The sequence below is a fragment of the Oncorhynchus nerka genome, linkage group LG27 (genome assembly GCF_034236695.1).
Source record: "Oncorhynchus nerka isolate Pitt River linkage group LG27, Oner_Uvic_2.0, whole genome shotgun sequence".
Taxonomy (NCBI): domain Eukaryota; kingdom Metazoa; phylum Chordata; class Actinopteri; order Salmoniformes; family Salmonidae; genus Oncorhynchus; species Oncorhynchus nerka.
Window position 1 is genome coordinate 70,465,900 of NC_088422.1, and position 21,083 is coordinate 70,486,982.

Genomic DNA, 21,083 nt, shown 5'->3' on the forward strand with positions numbered 1-21,083 from the left:
ATCAGGTCAATAACAAAGGCCCAGTCTGGGTTTGTGTGCTGAAGTAACACCACATGACCTTACTACTGTATGTCTTTCTAAATGACAGAATCAGAACGTACCACTGCTTAAAGTGTGTATCTCAATCTTAGACATTCTTCCAATGGTTCATGAGTCCTTATTTCCAATGCGTCTCCATTTGTCTGTTCTCAATGTGGAAAGCTGCAAAGTACAAAGAGCAAGAAACCCTGATGAAATGTCTAACGTTATTATTTTACATCTATTGAGTAGCATACTTGTGTCATTACTGTGCTAACTCAGATGTACAGGACTATAGTATCAGCATACCATCTCTGCCCTGTGCTAATTCAGATGTACAGGACTATAGTATCAGCATACCATCTATGTACTGTGCTAACTCAGATGTACAGAACTATAGTATCAGCATACCATCTCTGCCCTGTGCTAATTCAGATGTACAGGACTATAGTATCAGCATACCATCTCTGTACTGTGCTAACTCAGATGTACAGGACTATAGTATCAGCATACCATCTATGTACTGTGCTAACTCAGATGTACAGGACTATAGTATCAGCATACCATCTATGTACTGTGCTAACTCAGATGTACAGGACTATCGTATCAGCATACCATCTATGTACTGTGCTAACTCAGATGTACAGAACTATAGTATCAGCATACCATCTATGTACTGTGCTAACTCAGATGTACAGGACTATAGTATCAGCATACCATATATGTACTGTGCTAACTCAGATGTACAGAACTATAGTATCAGCATACCATCTATGTACTGTGCTAACTCAGATGTACAGAACTATAGTATCAGCATACCATCTATGTACTGTGCTAACTCAGATGTACAGAACTATAGTATCAGCATACCATCTCTGTACTGTGCTAACTCAGATGTACAGAACTATAGTATCAGCATACCATCTCTGTGCTTCCTAAGGATGAGTGATTGTTTTAACTGAGTGGGAATCTGTTCCACCCCATTCCTGCATGTCTGTACCCACCAGAGGCAGACCAAGGCCAGTTCAGATCGTGTCTGTGGTCAGGGAAGTTGTTCCAAAGATAAATGGGCCTAACCTGGGTGGCCCAGGTCTCTATTCCATTCATGCCTGCTGTGGACCTCAGCATGCCTGTCATGTCACCTGACTGCTCCAGTCATATGATCTGGCTCAAGCTGTGTTGCTGTACAAGATGTGTTGCTGTAGTTGGATTGTTGAGAAATCAGTATTTATGCTAAATTGCTGTAGGAACATCTTCCTACTACCTTGGCAAATGTAGCCATTGTATACTACTATATCCAGTGTACAAAATAAACAAACATTCTAACTATTTCAAACTTTAATTATTTTCAAATTGTACAAAAATAATAATAATACAAAACCCCATCCAATGCCTATAAACACCATACAAACTAGACAAACAAACGAAAATAACACAACACATATATTTAGAAAGGCTTTACAGCAGAGAGAACAGTTCAGAAAAGACAAATCCAAGTATTACACTCCATTTCCAAAGCTGTACAAACCATTACCATTTCCTTTAAGATTGCCCATGTACTATAAGACTGAGGTAGCCTAAAAATAACATAGAAATATGAAAACTAAAACAAAGAGAGAATGGCTACACTGCTGTCCAGTCTAGCCTAGGGATATATAGAGGATACCTAATGTCCTTCTTTAGGAGACCCTAAACCTCCAGCATCAATTTACATAGATTTACTCTCCTCTCACGACAAAGTCTCAGCATTTAAGAGGATATTCCCCAACTGAAGCCTGCCTCTGCCTCTGTGTGCCTTCCTTCTGGATAAGTAACTATTTATTACATCCCTGGGTATGAGTGGTTTAAACAGATCCATGTTCTGCATCCTCTGTGTAATTTACAAATCATTACCTAGTGCATGAATCCTAACTGAAGCTAAGCCTGCTGATAGGAACACTTGGCACACCTTTCTCACATTGGACTGTATAAGACCCTCTTTCTACAAAACCTACAACATTCAACTGTCTTAAGTGGGGACAAATTCAACCTATCTTGGAGTATTTCTCTCATTCAATCAAAACACATGGCATCAAGAGAGGAAAGGGGCGAATAAAGCAGTGAGCTATTTTAAATACAGAATCATTTATCAAAAAAGAACATTGTTCATCTGTGAATGTCCTTGGATGAAGCCAGATATGCCACCATTTTGAAAGCCCTGCCCACACAAGCTCCCATTGCCTTCCTGAGCTCACAGTGGACAGAACCTTGCTACAATGTTTTTGTACCTTAACCAGATCGTCTGAACATTATTGACACTGGAAGTCGTACAAGCTGTATTCAGGAAAGGTTTCTTTTCCTTGGAGGTATTGCCTTCCCCTCCTCCTCCTCATTCCCCTTCCCTTCCTACGCAACCCCTAAGTATGTCTGTCTCTGTCTGCCCGTCTGTCTGTCCACTGTGAGCTCGTCCAGCATGCCAAACACAGATCCTCTCCTAACTCAAGCACCATGGCCTATCCGCCAAAGGTAAAGACCACGATGAAAGCATAAATGGGTTAGGAAAGCAGAGACAAGCTACAAAATACATTATAAACACATAAAACTGTCAATATACACCCATTTAAGAAGGACAAAATTAATGAATTAAATCTGTACAGAATGATTAAATACAGTGATCAATATACATTCCTGTGCATGGAGACCAATGATTCACTTTTGTATTAAGAACATAAAATATAAACAAATATGACATATTTGATTTGAAATCTAACTACATGTCAAGACGCAGAGTTCCAGCACCAGCTGTTCTATTGGTCTTTGATGTTACACATCATTTTGCATTAACGTTTGTGTATCTTACAAAAATATCCACATCTGGGGTTTAAAGGTGAGAAGGGTAGGAGAAGGCAGAAGGGTTCTTTGTGATGTTAGCCACCGAATTGAGCAGTCAGCTACTGTTTATTAGCTAAGAGGGAGAAGTGTCTGTTGGTCCAATGGGAAGTTCTGCTTCCTCCCAGAGTGGGGGACAGAGACAGATGGGAGGAGTTGCCATGGCATCGAACCTGTGGGCACTTCCTGCCCCTTGAGAGCAGATGGGGGACCCTGTTAGTCCTTGAACCAATGAGTGGGAGGCTCTGAGATGGAGGAGACTCACTCCCTCACAGCAAAAACACGGAACGAGCCACCCTCTGGATTGCTCTTACTGCAAATGAGAAGTGAGAGAGACGGTTACATCGAGAATTCATTCATGAACTCAAACAGTTAACCAGTGTCCTTTCAACTCATTACTAAGATAAAGTGACATAAATCTAAAGATAACTACAATAATATAAACCATATTGCTGTCAAGTCAGTCAGTTGTTTTGTAGACCAAATGTATTTTTGTCATTGATCGTGTGTGGCTCCAATTCAAGTCAGCCTGTTGCTCATGACATCCTACAGTAAGAGTAGCGTAATCACAGTGGTCGTACCTGAAAACATGACTCAAACACTGGCTCATTGTTAGCCATGCTGTAATAGTGACTGAGTGATCTTTCCAACAACCACTATTGACTATTGTGCTGGGCCTGACGGCTTTGCTATTAATTCATTAGTGGAGAGGCCTTGAAGGCCTGCCAATCTCAGTAATCACAGGATGATGCCCGTCCCATTGGCATCAGATTGGCTGCAATTATCTGCAGAGGGAAGCACTGAGTCAGCCGCCGACAGCTTTTCCATCCCCGGGTAAATGGATAGGCTGTGATTATTTCCTCCTTATTAAAGAACCGTCCACCCAACCAGCTACATGTACGCCCCACTTCCTAACTACTGGGTCATCACTTGGACAGAAGTCAACCTCTGGATCAGTCTCTATCACACCGGGGGCTGACTGTTGATGGCCATGGTTGTAATACCATACCGTTCCCTGTCACTGACAGCCCATGTCCTCACTCACACTAAGGTCAAGGTGAGGCTCCCAGGTAGGGGGCCCTTGATTTCAGCATTAGATTCCACTGTACTCTAGTTCAGCTGATTTTGGCCATGCAGCACTTTGCACACTCCATTGAATATCCGGGTAAAATAAGCAAAGAGTTCATGTGTGGGCCGTCCACACACCAAACCACACCATTACTCTTGCACCCCTGTGTGCCAAACATGGACTTGGCGCCAATGGCTTCCGTGCTTGAGCCCTAGACCTCTGTCTGACAGGGGAGGGGTGTGTGAGGGAAGGGTGTGCGAGGGAAGGGTAGGGAGAGGGCAGGGAAGGGTATTTTACAGGGGAAGAGGAGGGTAGAGCAGGCACCCACCTCTCTGACTGGATGCCGTTCTTCAGGACACCAACATAACTCTTCTTCTTATCCAGGGCCAGGACGTCCACGTAGCCCCCGCCGGCTTGGATCACCCCGGCATGGATGGCTGCCCGGCAGATACTGGAGCGCTGAGGGAGGGGAGATCAGAAGAGAGGGTTCAATATACCTCTCATGCGATCAGATACAGCACTCATGGCTTATTATTCCATTTCACTATATCAGTAAAGCTTCTTGTATTAGGTACAGTACAGGCACATACAGTGCACAGAGCCACACCAAATACAGTCAATGTATTCGTTTCCAGAGCATTCCATTTGTACAAATCCTGTACATGTACATTAGCAAGGCCGAAGCCAGGCACATTATTATCAGGATGTAAACTGCTGCCCCACTCTGGATTACAGATGACAGACAGCAGCAGAGAGCTGTACACTCCACACATGGTTCTGAGGCAGGGCATGGTGCCTCCTGTCCCCCAGTCCGAAGCACTGAGTCTGGCTCCAGCGTGTCAGACCCTGGGTCCTTATCTCTAACCTGGAAGCTCATTCATCATACTCCATTACACTGGTCTAGCCTAACACAGGCCACATTCCCTGGTGTCTGGTGAACCGGACATGTGTCTGGGGACTTCTGTCATGTCAATATAGGCCTGTACTTCTCCTTCTGCTGTGTTTTGCTCAGTGTTAGTTGGCGCTGTGAGTGTTTAAGTGTTAGAATCAGGCTCTGCCCTGACAAAATACAGTCATTGGGCTCTGTTTGAGATCTCTGGGAAACTGCTGTGTCCAGTTGGACTACATCTAAGTGAAATAATGTTGGTGGAAAACAAGAGTCGTCAAGTTCGTTCGAGGCAAGAACACGTAAAACATCAACTTCATGTAACTGGGTCAATTTAGGTCCAAAATGGTTCCCAGGGGAGCATCATTATTTGTTTCACTCCCTTTCACCCACTGCAGTCTCACATTAGCTTACACATGCAATTTGCAACTTAGGCCAGAGGTGATTTTAGAATGACATATGGCGTCTCTCCAATGGCATATTATTCTCTATATAGTGCACTCCTTGTCACTAGAGCCGTATGTGTCTCTGGCCAAAGGTAGCGCTCTGTATGGAGTATAGTGTATCACTTGAGATTTGTCCTCGGGTCATTAGGAAGTGATAGAGGTGATCTGACAGGAACTGAGGTGATGTGACAATAATGGAGGTGACAGTGTGTCCCACTGCTCCTCCCTCTCTGAGACTGGTCCTAAAGCCCTCTCCTGACACAGTCCCATGCCTCAGGCCTCAGGCCTCAGGCATGCAATCTCTGGGCCAGTTATGAGTCAGTTAGTCAGCCAGCCAGGACTGAGCAGCTGTGTGTGGTCGAACTCAGCACTGGGAGAGACATTACTGGCGACCATTACCAGGCCTGCATCACCAGTGCTCCCATTCCAACTATGTTCACACCGCTATTCAGAAGTTGCTCGTGGTCGCCTCAGGCCACAGTCTCTTAAGTGCTCAACGGGGCTAGACCGCACTCATCTGCTGTCCAACATAAATCTGCTCAGTGTTCCAGTCAGATACAGTTCTCTGGGGAGCAGACACACTGAGGTGTATCTGTCTGGCAGGCCCAGTGGGGACAAATGTTTTGTCCTCTGTCAGTATGACCTCTCAGCATGGTCAGGAGGATAGGACAGGCATGGTGAGGATATGACAGGCATGGTGAGGCCCTTCTGGTATACCCAGTGACTAGATCCAGTACTTACCTCTGTGTAGAAGCTGTTCCCAACCACCGGAGCCCAGTAGGATGGCTCGTTCTTGCAGTTGGCCGGACAGAACACTCTGAGGGAGAGACACATTGAGATTGCACTATTATTAACAAATACAATTGAATGGGCAGACCCAAGGTTTATGTTGCAACAATGAGAAATGCAGGATTTATGCACGAATTTGCCATTTAGCTAAAAGTAATGTATGTCATGTTATGAATAACCAACACATTTCCCATAGAACTTCTGTAGAACAGAGGAAAGACTGACGCTTCCTTCTAGCAGAGTCTGCATGTTTAGGAGATTCCAGGGGTTTTGGACTGAAGGTTTAAAGAATTTGGCCCAGAGCAGGAATCTGACTCTAATTAGATTTAGCTTACAAAGCAAAGCCCTTAATTCACAAGTCATCACTTCTTGTTGTGCGTGTGAAACAATGGTGGGGGGAGAGGAGCTGGGCACCTTGGGCAGTTGGAGTAGGGCTTCTTAAAGGGGCAGATCTCCGCCACTGTTGCATAGCAGTCCACTGATTGTCCTGTGGTACAGAGAGGAGACAAACGCCATCAACAGCTGCAAAAGTCATCAGGTGAAGAAGGTAAAAACAAGGGTGTGCATGCTCCACTTATTCTGGAAAAAGTTTGACTTACTTTCCACTTTGGACACCACAAATGCATTGCCGGCTTTGTATTTACTGTGAAGAGATCAAAGTCAGGCATTAGAAGAGCCTTACATTTCAGGAAATCATTCATTTCACAAACCATGAATGAGCATAGCAGGCAGAATGACGACAGAAAATAAAGACTGCCAGAAATATCTACCTGAATGACTCAATGCCGTTCTTTGTTGCCTTGACGAAGAATGGCAACTTGTCTTTCCTCGTAGTGTCCACCAGACCACCATTGTTATTGATGATGCCATAATGCATAGCAGCACGACAGATACTTGATTGCTGGAAAAATAGAAACAGAATCCTTAGAAACACATTCAGGCATACTAACTGTATAGTGTGAAATGTTGGACTTCAGTGTGAGACTCACCACATCATAGAAGAGTGTCCCCCACACTTTCCCTTTCTTGTTCTGGCAGTTAGCAGGGCAGTTGAATCTGTTGCAGGTTGCTCCCTTGCACTTGTCACGCATTTTGGTCTCACACTTGATGTTTTGGGCTGTGGACGACAAATAAATGACTGGTCAATAAGGGATTTCAGTGGCATTCCTTCCCAAACAGTACATTCAAACAGTCAACTTTGAAAGTCCCCACCACGATTCCCACTAGTCAAACTCACCAAGGAAAGTGCTGGTGGGAGCCTTGGGAGTGGAAGGCTTGGGAGCGGAGGGCTTCTTGGGAGCAGCAGGCTTGGGTTGGGGTCTGGGGACAGGCTTGGTGGTGGTGCGGGGTGACATGGGAATCTGAGCTTTCTCCACCTCGTTCATGTCCTCAGTCTCAGAACGCTGAGAGTCCCCCTTGAAGCAAAGGTTGTCCCTGCAGCTTCCTCCATAGCTAGGAGGGCACTGGGAGCATGGGCGCCCATGTTGGTAAGGGGCCTCTCCGATCCAGTTTCCCCTGGGGAGAAGGAAGGAGCACAGTGGTCAGGATGACTGGCTGGAAACTAATCAGCACTCAGCCGTCACGGCACATGGCCTAGTAATTATTCACGTGTTCTTTGCACATTATCACACACTCTTAAAACCTTGAGTCCAGCTGGATAATGAAAACACACTCGCTGTCCCTCTGGAAATGAAACGAGGTCTGTCTGGAACATTCTGTTTAGGACCTGTTTCTCTTTCCCCTGCCTTTATTATTTTTATATTTGAACTTCTGCTGGAATTTCAGAATTGGCCTCAATGTGTCATGAAATACTTCTTAGACAGACACTTTAACTGTAACATTAGACAGAACAATTCATACCCTGACATGTGCCCTCAAAAGCGTTTGGTATTAGGTAAACACCCCATGTGGTGGTAAGAAGTATGTAAAACAGAACACTGGAGACATGATATGTGAATGAGTGGGGAAATGAGAGTAACGTTAGTGAGTCGGTCTTACTTGGGGGAGTAGTTGCAGACGAGGTAAACAGCGTTCTCCCAGATCTCCCCCCACACGTTCATCCTGGGACACACGTGCACTGCACACCCCACATGACTAGTGGTGGCCCAGACCAGCTGCAGAGAAGACAACACTTCCATTAACATTGTTATTATAAAAGGATATTCGCATTGCTGACTCGTTGTTCTTTCTATGACCACACATCCATCTCCACTGACACAGTTCCTCAGCTCCACATAAAAGTGCAGACAACTCTACGAGCTGAAACTATTTGACCTGGAGCCCTGCAGCCTTTGAAAGGGCCTGACACGGGTGGCTATGGAGGTCAGAGAAAGAGCCTCACAGACACATTAGTAGGAAGCACCATGTCACTGTAGACCTCTCTCCTTTTCTCACTCATCTCTCTCGACCCTCATAGATCCCGCATTCCTGCCACAGGAAGTGGTTCCCATGCTGGGGTGTTGGAGGCAGATTGATGGGGCCACAGGGGCCCTTAGAAGAGGCTGCTCTTTCATTCGGCCCCAGTCAGAGGGAGATAGAAGTCGAATGTGACCACAGTTTGTTTCCTGCGACATTCTGTGATCATTCTCATGATCCAGTTTAATAATGTAAATAAATGATACTGGCAGTGGCTCGGACTGAACAAAGACAACTCTGGACAGGCCCACTTCCTCTGTCAATATGGAGAGGTAGTTAAATCAAATCAAAGTTTATTGGTCACATGCACAAGGTACAGTGAAATGCTTGCTAGCTAACTCTCCTCAACAATGCAGTACAATAACAGTATCAATCAAAATTCAAACGCCAACTACAAAAGTGAAAAATAACAAACATTATAGTAATACAGTTTTTTTTTAACTACTTAAATGTAAAGCTACAGGCATCCCCTATGGATTTGACAGCCAGGCAGTCCTACTACTGAGAGTTTGTTACATGACTCCAATACCACACTTTCCCCCTGTACCCCTAATTCTCCTTCCTCCTCCTCTCTCTCTGACTCTCACTCCTCTCCCCCCTCTCTTTCAGGAATGTGTTTCCCTTTCCTGGGCCAGTGAGAGGCCACAGGCAGTATTGACTTAGAGACAATGACTCAGCATAGACACCACACTGCTACACCACTACAGCATACACAGAGATGTGATGATGAGGGCTGGAGCCTGTGGTAAAGCTCTGTGTCATCCCAGAGAGAGACTGTGAGGATACTGACCCGGAGGGGCTAGCATAACCTAGCTTTGCAGTGTTATGGTAGGGATTGGACCCCAACTATGCTACGCTACACTAGTATGTCTAGAATATGAAAGGCAGAAACAAGGAGAGGGTGTTCAGACTTGACATTGTTCCCCGCATTCCATCTTCAAAGGAATCCAGGTCAAACACAGAGATGATTGGTGTGTCTGGGAAGTGTTTCCAGATGCTAGTGACCTGGTTTCCCATGTGAAGTATGCAGATGCAGGAGGATGAGTCGGGCTGTTTTCACAAACCCATCCCAGCTACAAAGTAAAGTCTATGAGGAGAGGAGGCCAATTCTCCCTCTTTGTCCCCCTCTTGTCCCTCTCTTCCCCTCTGTTTATTCCTCTTTCTACCACTTTGTTGCACCCTTTCTGATGTGATGGTTTAATGGTCCTGAGGCAAGCACATATCTTCCCCTGTCACTACACTACTGTGCCCCCATGTGGTCCTATGGTAACCACACTGTTTAAGGCACCCGTTGAAGAGGCTGCAGGTAATGCGTTGTTTTTACACAGGACCTGAATACCTGCAGCAGCATCACATTTAAAAGTCACATGCTGTCCATTATATACTGATGGTAGAAAGGAGACTTATGATCTTGAACACTGCACAGGCTCATGAACTCAAAGCTCCAAACTCAGAACCCCCACCCCGTTTCTCCCCCAGCCAAGACTCACCTGGGTGTAGTGGGTGCACATGGGCCCTGAGCAGCGGTCGGGACACCAGGGATTGCACTCATGTTGGTAGGGGTAGGTGTAGTCCTTCACCTCATCATACCAGGCCTGGACGTGGTAGGCCGGGGAGCGGTACCTGTAGACACAGAGGGAGCAGCATCAGCCTCAGCAGCACAGAGAGCTCATACAGGAGGACCTCCAGCTGCCAGGGCCACATGAGGGATATCTGAGGGGGCTGCCAGGTGCTTTGGCTGGGCTTGAGACGCACTGCACCAGCCTCCCCTCAGGCCTCCACTGATTAGTCCGGTTCTGACCCAGCAGACACACAGACACACTCACAGTCTGTTTCCCTCCAACATCGGGGAACATGAGCCATGCTGAGAAAAAAATTACAAAAACTAAACACGGCTCCACAGCCTGTCGAATCAATTATGGCCCTTTATTGTAAACATCTCTTTTTACGGTATTGAAAAATGCTGAGACTACAAACTCGCAGTGGAGAAGGAGAAAAACAGCCCTAGCCGGTGCTGGCATCAGAAGAGAGAGGGGGAGAGAGGGAGGGAGAGAGAGAGAGGGGGCTGTGAGAGAGGGGGAGAGAGGGAGACTGTGAGAGAGGGGGCTGTGAGAGAGGGAGAGAGAGGGAGAGAGAGAGAGAGAGAGAGAGAGAGAGAGAGAGGGGGCTGTGAGAGAGGGGGAGAGAGGGAGAGAGGGGGCTGTGAGAGAGGGGGGGAGAGAGAGGGAGAGGGAGAGAGGGAGAGAGAGAGGGAGAGAGAGAGGGAGGGAGGGAGGGGGGCTGTGAGAGCTCAAGTGAGCGGATTCCCGGAATGGCACCTGCTGAGGGAGCCCTCCACTGTCATACACAAAGAGCCCCACTGTCAGGCTGCAATGCTCTGAATACCCTAACAAACACACAGCACAAATACATACACCGAGTATACCCAACATTATGAATACCTTCCTAATATTAAGCTCCACTCCACCCCACCTTTGCCCTCAGAACAGCCTCAATTTGTCAGGGCATGAATTCTACAAGGTGTCGAAAGCTTTTCACAAGGATGCTGGCCCATGTTTTTAAATGTTTAATTTTAGTCATTTAGCAGACACTCTTGTCCAGAGCAACATACAGTTAATGCATTCATCTTAAGATAGTTACTGTGGATGGGACAGCCACATATCACACAAATAGAAAGTACATTTTTCTTCAATAACGGTTATCAGTAGAGTCAGAGCTAGAAGGAGAGGTGGAGTGTGTATGTGTGTGGGGAGAGGGGGGAGTCGAGGTGAGGAGGAGGATTATTTAAGATACTGTTTGGAGAGCCTAAAATAATATTTTGTGTCAGCCCAATTGAGACCTAGACAACATCAGTGGATTTATTTCTCTCTTAAGACATGGTTTAAGGTAGTTAAGCAAAATCATTTAGACAGAGGTCAAATTGCTGAGTTGGCCCACATACGACCCCAGCTTCATCCCTGCAACTCAGGACAGCAGATTTAAACAGTGGACGCAGAAAGGCATCACTTCATTCAGTACAATTATAAGGAATGGGAACCTAGAGAACCTCCAGGACATAAGTAAAAAACATGGCTTGGATAAACAAGATTTTTACAGATATCTACAAGTTCGGCACTATTTCTTACGGGAGATAAAAGTGATTGACCCTCGAACACCTCAAAACTGTATCCAAGTATTCACTAACGCATACAAATTGGGGAGTATCAAAAAAACTATTTCCAATCTTTACTTGGGTAATCAATCCTCAAAGAAACAATCTACAAACTATATTAAACAGAAATGGTTGAACATATTAGAGACTCAACAAAGCTCCACCAACTCAAGGTCTTGGAGAGAATTCTGTTGGAAGAATGTTATACGTTTCTTCATAACACCTAAACTGAAATCAAAACAGACTGGTTCCCTACACACTTGTTGGAGAGAATGCGGACTATCAAGGGTGGATCACTCTCATAGATTTTGGTCCTGCCCTGCAATCGAAACAAACTGGGGAGAGATAAGATCTAACATTGGTAAGATAATGGGTTTTGACATAAAACAAACATTCATTTCTTTGTACTTGGGTGAAATACCGGATAACTTACACACTAGAGAAAAGTACCTCTTGAAGGTCCTACTGGCAGCCAGTAAAAAGGCTATCACTAGGAAATGGCTACAAAAAGACTCTCCCACCGTGACACAATGGATAGATATGGTAAAAAAAATACACCACATGGAGTATATGACCTTTGCTTTAAGAACTCAACAGGAGAGAGGTCAGGAATACTGGGACAAATAGGTTTCGTACTTGAAAATGGTCTAATTCAAAGATGATGTCAATGTAACTACTCTGATGAACGTGTGATGCGCGCTGTAACTGACAGATCTTTTTTGTTGTTCTTTTACTTCATTTGTACTTTCTTTGTGTTCCTCAATAAAAACAAAATAACATTTGAAAAAATATACTGTTTTAAGAGGTATGGTTTCAGATGTTTTCAGAAGATGGGCAGGGACTCCACCATTGGGGTGCCAAGACAGAAAAGAGCTTGGACTGGGCTGAGCGGGAGACGCCCTCCCGTAGGCATCCAAAAGTTGGCTAGATGTGATTTGGGTGATGGACCATTCTTGATACACACGAGAAACAGTTGAGCATGAAAAAACCAGCAGTGATGCAGTTCTTGACACAAACCGGTGCGCCTGGCTCCTACTACCATACCCCGTTCAAAGTCACTTAAACCTTTTTCCTGCTCATTCACCCTCTGAATGGTACACATACACAATCTATGTCTTAATTGTCTCAAGGCTTAAAAATCTTTCTTTAACTTGTCTTCTCCCCTTCATCTACGCTGATTGAAGTTGATTTAACAAGTGACATAAATAAGGGATCATAGTTTTCACCTGGTCAGTCTATCATGGACAGAGCAGATGTTCAAAATGTTTTGTTCACTCAGTGTACATCCACACACAACAGCCACACTACAGACTCACATAGACTCAGTAGCAGACAGCATAAAGCACAAAGAGTGTGTGTGTGTGTGCAGAGTGTACATGTGTGTATGCATTCGTGTGTGTGTGTCACATTGTCTTACCTGCCCCAATGAACGGCGAGGTTCTGACCGATGGACATGAGCAGGTCATTAGGTCCATGTTCCCACTGGCATGCCTCTGCCCAGTGAGTGGCTGACCTCTCCAGCTCATCATCCCAGACCTGGAAACACACAAATAACACTGTTAGAACAAAGTTGTAACACTAAAACTCACACATTTCAGTAACATTAATGACAGCAAAGGGGTCCACACTGTGACACACTCCAACATATGATCAGTGAACAGTGAGACAGACCCATCAAAACTACCTGCATCCAAGACCATCACCACAGCTAGACTTACCCCAGCTGCTTTAATATCAGGCCACCAGGTAGATCCCCTTCATATAATAACTGCTCCTCCTGTCTCCTCATAGCTACCTACCTAAGCACTAGCTACCTTTGTAGGCCTCTGCTCTCCCTCTTCCTTCCCAGGGAGCTGAAATTGATCTGGATACAAGTAAAACATTAGCTTTAGCCCAGGAAATGTGAGTGGAGCAGCGCCTGGCCCCACTCCACTACAAATCCCCAGCAATCACAGCTGAATTAGGCATATTTCCTAAGCGAGTTTCTCTCTCTACCCGTGGAAAAGAGGGTGGAAAGGGGAGGATGCACCTCATCTCTGCCACCACTCTCACCACTAGGATATGGGGGAGGAGGGGGAGGAGGGGACTGGTACAGTGTGGCGCCTCACAGTGTCTCTCCTCAGTACATTTCCAGGCCCTTGGTGGTCACCACCACCACACATACAAATACACACACATACATATGCATGCCCATGACTATGCCAGCTCGGCTATACCTCCAGTCCTGTCCTCAGAACCAAGCTTGTTGGCTGAGGCCTGGCAGAGAACAGAAGAGCAGGGCAGAGGGAGACTTCATGGCCCTTCCTCTCCTGCCAGACCACACCACAGTCACATAGACAAGACATCACACTGTCAGTACTACATCTGTACTACCCCCCCCCCCCCCGAGTCTGTCCATCTAAACTATATTAACCTTAAACTCAGCACACCCTCTTACCCAGTCACCACATTCCATAAACACTATCGCTCTCAATAACATTCAGTGCTCTCTCTTCTCCACAGTCCCCTTCCCATTCTATCCATCCCTCCTTCATGTAGCACTCCGTTTCTCCTCCACTGGCCACTCTGGCCTCCCTCATTCTCTCTGTCCTCCCCTGGCCTACCCTGTCCTCATTCACCCCTCTCTGCAGTGTCTGACTCCCAGCAGGTAGTGTAGAGTCAGTGTAATTATCCTCCCAGTAAGCCAGCTCCTCTCCAGGCTGCCAGCAGTTGACTACCATGAGCTCATCTTTTCCAGGAGAGAAGATTGTTGCCGTGTTGGGTTCTAGCTTGAAAACATACATTTACATTTAAGTCATTTAGCAGACGCTCTTATCCTTATTCATGTTACCATACTAGAACTTATTGATGACTTTACATGTATAATGAATGTATATGTTGGGGTCCATGTAGGGTGGATAGAACCTAGGTGTAGGGGAAGTTACTGAGTGAGACAAGGGGGAGTGCAGAAAGTTTACATTCTGTCAAAACATGGTATTGTTAAATATCATGGAGCCTAAGGAGGAAGGCAAAGGGAAAACAGTCTGGTTTCAGTCACTGATAAGGTAGGACAGTTGCGGACCAGGGTGAGGAAGACGGCCCGAGGTCAGGTCAGATGAAGTGAGAAGGAAACAGTCCTATTACACACACATATACTTCCACACCCAGGAAGGTTCTTGCATCAGGCAGGGCCATGGCTACATCAGTGAGAGGAACCAATTAAGTTCCTGACTAGCAACAGAGATGTATTGGCTGTCTAGATGTGCAAGGAGTTGACTGCGCCTAGTAGGAAAGCATAAATATTTGTTCTTGTGTAATCATGTCTTTGTCTTTGCAGCTGTATGAACCAGTGGGTGAATAAACTTGGTTTGAGCTTTTTCTAGATGTCCATGAGTTTTTACTCTGTTTGTTCAGAACCTAACAGTAGTAAAAACCAAAACCCTCCCACTGAAAGCGGAGCCTATAAACACTCACCTACATTATATCCCTGTCGCATAAACATAAGACCTTGGTATTTCCTGAGCAACAGAGACTGATGCTGATGTTTACCTCCATCTCTCTGTACTATCTAGTAATAACACATTGGTGGGTGCTTATATATGTCCTATTTCACACGTGTGAATTGGGGGTCACGGCCAGGGTCAGCCAATATCAATGGCAACCCTAGAGCAATTAGGGATTTTTCACCTTAGTACCCGCAAAACACCAGTCTCAACGTCAACAGTGAAGAGGTGACTCTTGGATGCTGGCCTTCTAGGTAGAGTTCCTCTATCCAGTGTCTGTGTTCTTCTGTCCATCTTAATCTTTTATTGGCCATTCTGAGATATTGCTTTTTCTTTGCAACCCTGCTTAGAAGGTCAGCATCCCGGAGTCACCTCTTCACTGTTGACGTTGAGACGGGTGTTTTGCGGATACTATTTAATGAAGCTGCCAGTTAAGGGCTTGTTCTGTGAAGGGATTAGTTCACAGCATTGTACGAGATCCTCAGTTTCTTGGCAATTTCTCGCATGGAATAGCCTTACTTTCTCAGAACATGAATAGACTGACGAGTTTCAGAAGAAAGTCCTTTGTTTCTGGCCATTTTGAGCCTGTAATTAATTGAACCCACAAATGCTGATGCTTCAGATACTCAACTAGTCTAAAGAAGGACAGTTTTATTGCTTCTTTAATTAGAACAGTTTTCAGCTGTGCTAACATAATTGCAAAAGGCTTTTCTAATGATCAATTAGCCTTTTAAAATGATAAACTTGGATTAGCTAACACAACGTGCCATTGGAACACAGGAGTGATGGTTGTTGATAATGGGCCTCTGTACGCCTATGTAGATATTCCATTAAAAAATCTGCAATTTCCAGCTACAACAGTCATTTACAACATTAACAATATCTACACTGTATTTCTGATCAATTTGATGTTATTTTAAATGGACAAAAAAATGTGCTTTTCTTTCAAAAACAAAGGACATTTCTAAGTGACCCCAAACTTTTGAACGGTAGTGTACATTTCAGCATTGCAATTCTCACCATGTACTCCATATTGGATGCGGTGGGGTAGACTTGTCCTCTCAGTTTGTTGTGCAGTTGTAGAATCTCCCCGCGGTCTGTCCACTGAATGGCCCGTCGGGTCCTACTACCCGTTGTGTTATCGGTGCTGTTCTGGTCATCCTGGTACCGGCTCAGTAGCTGCCGCAGCTCATTGGAGTCGGGCAGGAAGAGGGCAGCTCCTTCCCTGGCAGAGAGGACCAGGAGGTTTAGGGTGAGGGTGAGGGCTGAGAGCCAGAAGGGCATGGCAGCAGTCATCTCCGGTCTCTGGGACGGGTCTCTGGGCGTCTGTGTCTAGGGCTCTGGGTAGGCAGACTACAGTGGGCAGCCTTGTGTGAGCTCTGGTTCAATGCTGTTGAGACAATGCTGTTGGGAGAAAACACATTGTGAGCCGGCCAGCCAACAAAGCAGACTACAGAGCAAAGCACATGGCCAGACAGACGACTGAGCTAACGCAAGAGAACCCTGGGTTTTGCAATAGAAAACTGTACTAGAGGTATTGATCCATTTTAATTGAGGCATTTTCACTGGTTGCAATACATCAGTCCGGAAATGATATCACAGCAGATCTCACCACATTGAGAACAAGTTGCATAACTATTACCACAAGAACAAGGTGGAGTCCCGAGATATTTTGCAACAATTATCCACAGTACTGTAGTATTCACAGGTGAGGCAATTAAATGAGTGGTATTACTCCATATCCAAGGATACACTCTCTCTACAAGGCTTTCAGTAGTCAAACAATATCTCATCAGTTTAATCTCCACATTGTACCTGATCATCTTCAGCTTGGCCAAATCCTTTCAAAGCTCTTTTCAGCTCTATCATATTTCAGTAATTAGCTGGGGATATCCTTTCAGATCCATAATAATGACAAATTGTAATCTTACATCGATTGCTCAACACAGTGACTAAGGAAATTCACATTGTTAATGACTTTCTTCTTTTGTCGGAGTCTTACTCAGCCCCTTTGGAACTATGATCTATTGGTAAAGAGGACTGCAGATATTTCATTAAAGCCATCAATTGTCCTGAATGACCCTGTATTCCAGAGTGATAAATAATCTGGGTGGAAAGAGAGTAATCAGTCAGGTTCACTCTCCCAGGCAAAGAAGTCCATCATCTCAGTGACCTCTCTCTGATCCTCCTCTGGCTGACCTGCAAAATCACAATCTAAAACAGTAGAGGGAGAGAGGGAGTAGGGAAGAACTACAGCAGAAATGGTTATTAGTTCATGAGAAAATGATGGATAGAGAGATGAAAATAGAGGGAGAGAGGGAGTAGGGAAGAACTACAGCAGAAAAGGTTATTAGTTAATGAGAAAATGATGGATAGAGAGATGAAAATAGAGGGAGAGAAAGCCAAATAAAGAGAGAGGGGGGAAGAGTCAGATGCAGAGAACATTTTAGTATGAATATGAGGTAGTGTGTGGTTCTCATCCTCCTTTGCCACAGCACACAAGGCTCACAGGGCACAAGGCAGGCTCCCAGCCTCAGCCACAACCCCATTGGCCAGGAGAAGACAAACAGCAGGGCTACTAAATCAGCCGGCAAGAGAAGGAATGGCAGAGAGGGAGAGAAGTAAAGAGAGAGAGCAGTCATACCACTGCTCCATGCATCCTTCAATTCCTCCTCTCTCTCTCTCAGCCTGGAACGGCGGCTTGAGGTCTCACGGCCGGTCTGTGTCAACACACTGTCACAGAGCCAAGCAGCCACAGCCAGCGATGGGAGCCAGCCGGCTGGCCTGAGGCAGCCCAACCATCCCACCACACCCCTCCTCTGGCCCTCTCTTTGTGTCCTTGCCTACCTTCTCACACCAAACCTACACCAGCCTTTATTTCTGGGCCTTTCTCATCATTCTCATGAATGTTATACCTGAGTGACAGACAGACAGACAGAGCAGCCAGCCACACACACACACACACGCCACCCTGCCTACATACATATACAGGAGCTGGTGAGCTTCCACCTGGTGGCTCTGCAGTAGCTCTTCTGTCCTATACTGCCCCCAATGTCAAACCTAGAAGTCTCACACATCAACACAACTCCCATTGGACAAGTTGACAACACATGCTCTGAGGTAAACCTGACTCAAAACAGCTATATTGTTGATATAAGCCATGTTGCACAGTTTTCATTTGACACCTGGGATGACATTATAGCACAGAAGCAGAAATGTGGACAGTGATGATGGCTGGAGCACTGCATGTGTTATAACAATGTTCAAGACAATATTGAAACGTTTAGTATTTCATGACCAGCTAATTCATTTACAACAGCATTGATGAAAGAAAATCTATTTAAACAAACAAATGTTAACATATTCTTATCAAATCTGAACATTATAAAAACGTTTGAACTCAGTGGCACACAAAATCATAGAATTATATGGTGAATAGATGGTGCAGAATACATGTGATTAAATGTAGAAAAACATGCTAACCTCAATCACTGGCAATTATCGGCAATTATCCAAAAGCTTCTGCGCCGGTTGAGTATTTCCCGTTTGCTAAATTGGTGCTGAAGTGGAGCTGTACTCGTTGGCTGCGGTCCTAGAGGGCAGAGTAACTTTGTGACTTTTGATTAACTTTACCACGGCATCGCAGTGCTTTATATAGAGACCCCGCTGAACGGGCGATGAGGGAAACAAATCTGAACTCTTCTTTCTTTAGTCACTCCCACAGCTCCCTCCTCAAGAAGGCTATGTTCTTGGCAAGCATCCTGCGCTCTGACGATTGATGTCGAAAGGAAAACACAAAGTATGTAATTCACTACGAAGCAGAGCAATCGAAATGCGTAATAGAGTTTTGTATAACTATTCTGGTTCTTTTCCAATCCAAAAGCTTTGCCAGAGTTTCTTCAAGACAGTTCATCGATAATTACCATTAGCCTATCAAAGATTATTGCATGATTGTATATCATTATGAGTCAGATACATGCAAATATAATTAATAATTCCACATACGATATTATAATTTGGTTTATTTTGATAGTGATAATGTAATATGTGTAGAACTATTAGTATTAATAAATCTCTATAGCTGTATTATAACATATCCTTCATATATGATATGATAGCTGGTATGATATCAGTTTATGGTTGAACAACTATTCACTTGTTGGTTTTTTATTTTGATGCCTTGCTTTGATGCCACTCAAGGTATGTCATGACAGAATGTCCTATTTCCATAGCAGAGTGGAGGGGCAGCTTGATTCTGAAACAGAACAGTTGTAAATCAAACAGGAATAAAGAATAGGTGGTGCTCTTACTACGCTCTTCTCTCTGCACTGTCCTCACATGTGCAAACACCCCATACACATCTGTACCAAGTACCCAGTTTGTCAGAGCAGTCTCTCCATCTCCCTCCCTCTGGTACAGCTCAGCATGGTCTCCGTGACAATGACTTAACCCATGGGGAACTCACATTTCTACCCCCAGGTGTGGAGACCAAGCCTCCCGTCAGAGTGGGAATCCAAGGTGGAACTTTACACACACTGTGATTCACACACTGTGATTCACACACTGTGATTCACACACTGTGATTCACACACTGTGATTCACACAGTGATTCACACACTGTGATTCACACACAGTGATTCACACACAGTGATTCACACACTGTGATTCACACACTCACACACTGTGATTCACACACTGTGATTCACACACTGTGATTCACACACTGCATCACTGGCACACCGACCTCTACATCACACTCCACATGTGAAGTATAACATACATGCCTACATCTTCTGTACTGACCCAGACCTGTGGATGTAGAGGCATGGCACTTGGCATGGTAGTACTCCATCATGATCTGACTATCATCTAAAACACACAACCACATGGGACCACAGAGGGAGATGAAAAAGAGATGTCAGCTGGCCTTCATTTGACTCAGCAGCAGCACATGAAAAGATGCACTAACAAACATGTTACATAGAGGAAACACAAGTTTATGACACTTGGCACGGGTGGACATGAGGGGTGTTGACCCGCCAGACATGGATTAGGGTTGGCACGGTAACACAGAGAAGCAGAGACTTCATGTGCTGCTGAGAAGATGGTTCATCATGTTGTCCCTGTTATTTACCTAGCAGAAGAAAAGCCAGCTGCACAGTGACCTAAATAGATAAAAATGTTCTACCCATAATTTCTCCATTAAGTTGATATTGCTCTGAAAATGTAGGTTGTGAATTTCACAAGGAATGAATCTTCTCAAAAGGGATTTGGAAATGACTTGAGAATTCTGCTCCATTTAACAAAGTCTCTCTCCAATCCTCCACCAGAGCCAAGACAAAGCAAAAGTCTCAACAGATCAAACCCAGACCACTGATAAACTACCATTTGTAAATGATCTCTGACTGAGAAACGATTTGTTCGAAAGACTTTTACCAGAATCCACATTGTATTGCATACAGGTATAATAAACCAGTGAGAGACATCAGAAAGCTGTTGCAGTGGCTTTTATGTGTTTCTGGGATTGTCAGTCTTGCACATACACTGAGTGGACAAAACATTAAGAATACCTTCCTAATGTTGAGTGGCACCCCCTTTTGCCATCAGAACAGCCTTAATTTGTCAGGGCATGGACTCTACAAGGGATAGAAAGCGTTCCACAGGGATGCTTGCCCATGTCGACTCCAATGCTTACCACAGCTGTTCAGTTGGCTGGATGTTCTTTGGGTAGTGGACCATTCTTGATACACACGAGAAACTGTTAAACGTTAAAAAACCAAGCAGCATTGCAGTTCTTTACACAAATCGGTGTGCCTGGCTCCTACTACCATACCCCTTTCAAAGGCACTTAAATATTTTGTCTTGCTCATTCACCCTCTGAATGGCACACAATCCGTCTCAATTGTCTCAAGGCTTAAAAACGCTTCTTTAACTTGTCTCCTCCCCTTCATCTACACTG

General features: G+C 44.9%; 1 protein-coding gene across 1 annotated transcript; it reads right to left on the reverse strand.

Annotated features, from left to right (window-relative positions):
• Nucleotides 1-1,338: 1,338 nt before the first annotated feature.
• Nucleotides 1,339-18,820, reverse strand: LOC115112252 (cysteine-rich secretory protein LCCL domain-containing 2). The gene is made up of 13 exons (XM_065011950.1): nt 18,608-18,820; nt 16,145-16,528; nt 13,060-13,178; nt 9,982-10,114; nt 8,075-8,190; nt 7,314-7,591; nt 7,066-7,193; nt 6,847-6,977; nt 6,676-6,719; nt 6,491-6,563; nt 6,029-6,104; nt 4,284-4,414; nt 1,339-3,199 (listed from the first exon to the last, which is right to left on the reverse strand). Exons 2-13 carry the CDS (start codon nt 16,418-16,420, stop codon nt 3,148-3,150), a joined length of 1,557 nt encoding a protein of 518 aa, XP_064868022.1. The 5' UTR covers nt 16,421-16,528; nt 18,608-18,820; the 3' UTR covers nt 1,339-3,147.
• Nucleotides 18,821-21,083: the final 2,263 nt, after the last annotated feature.

Coding starts and splice junctions, on each gene's coding strand:
- LOC115112252 (XM_065011950.1), bottom strand. CDS start 16,420: ATGACTGCTGCCATGCCCTTCTGGCTCTCAGCCCTCACCCTCACCCTA. Junction 10,115..13,059: donor CTCGCCGTTCATTGGGGCAG/GTAAGACAATGT, acceptor CTGTGTCTACAG/GTACCGCTCCCCGGCCTACC. Junction 7,592..8,074: donor GTCTGCAACTACTCCCCCAA/GTAAGACCGACT, acceptor CCTTCTCCCCAG/GGGAAACTGGATCGGAGAGG.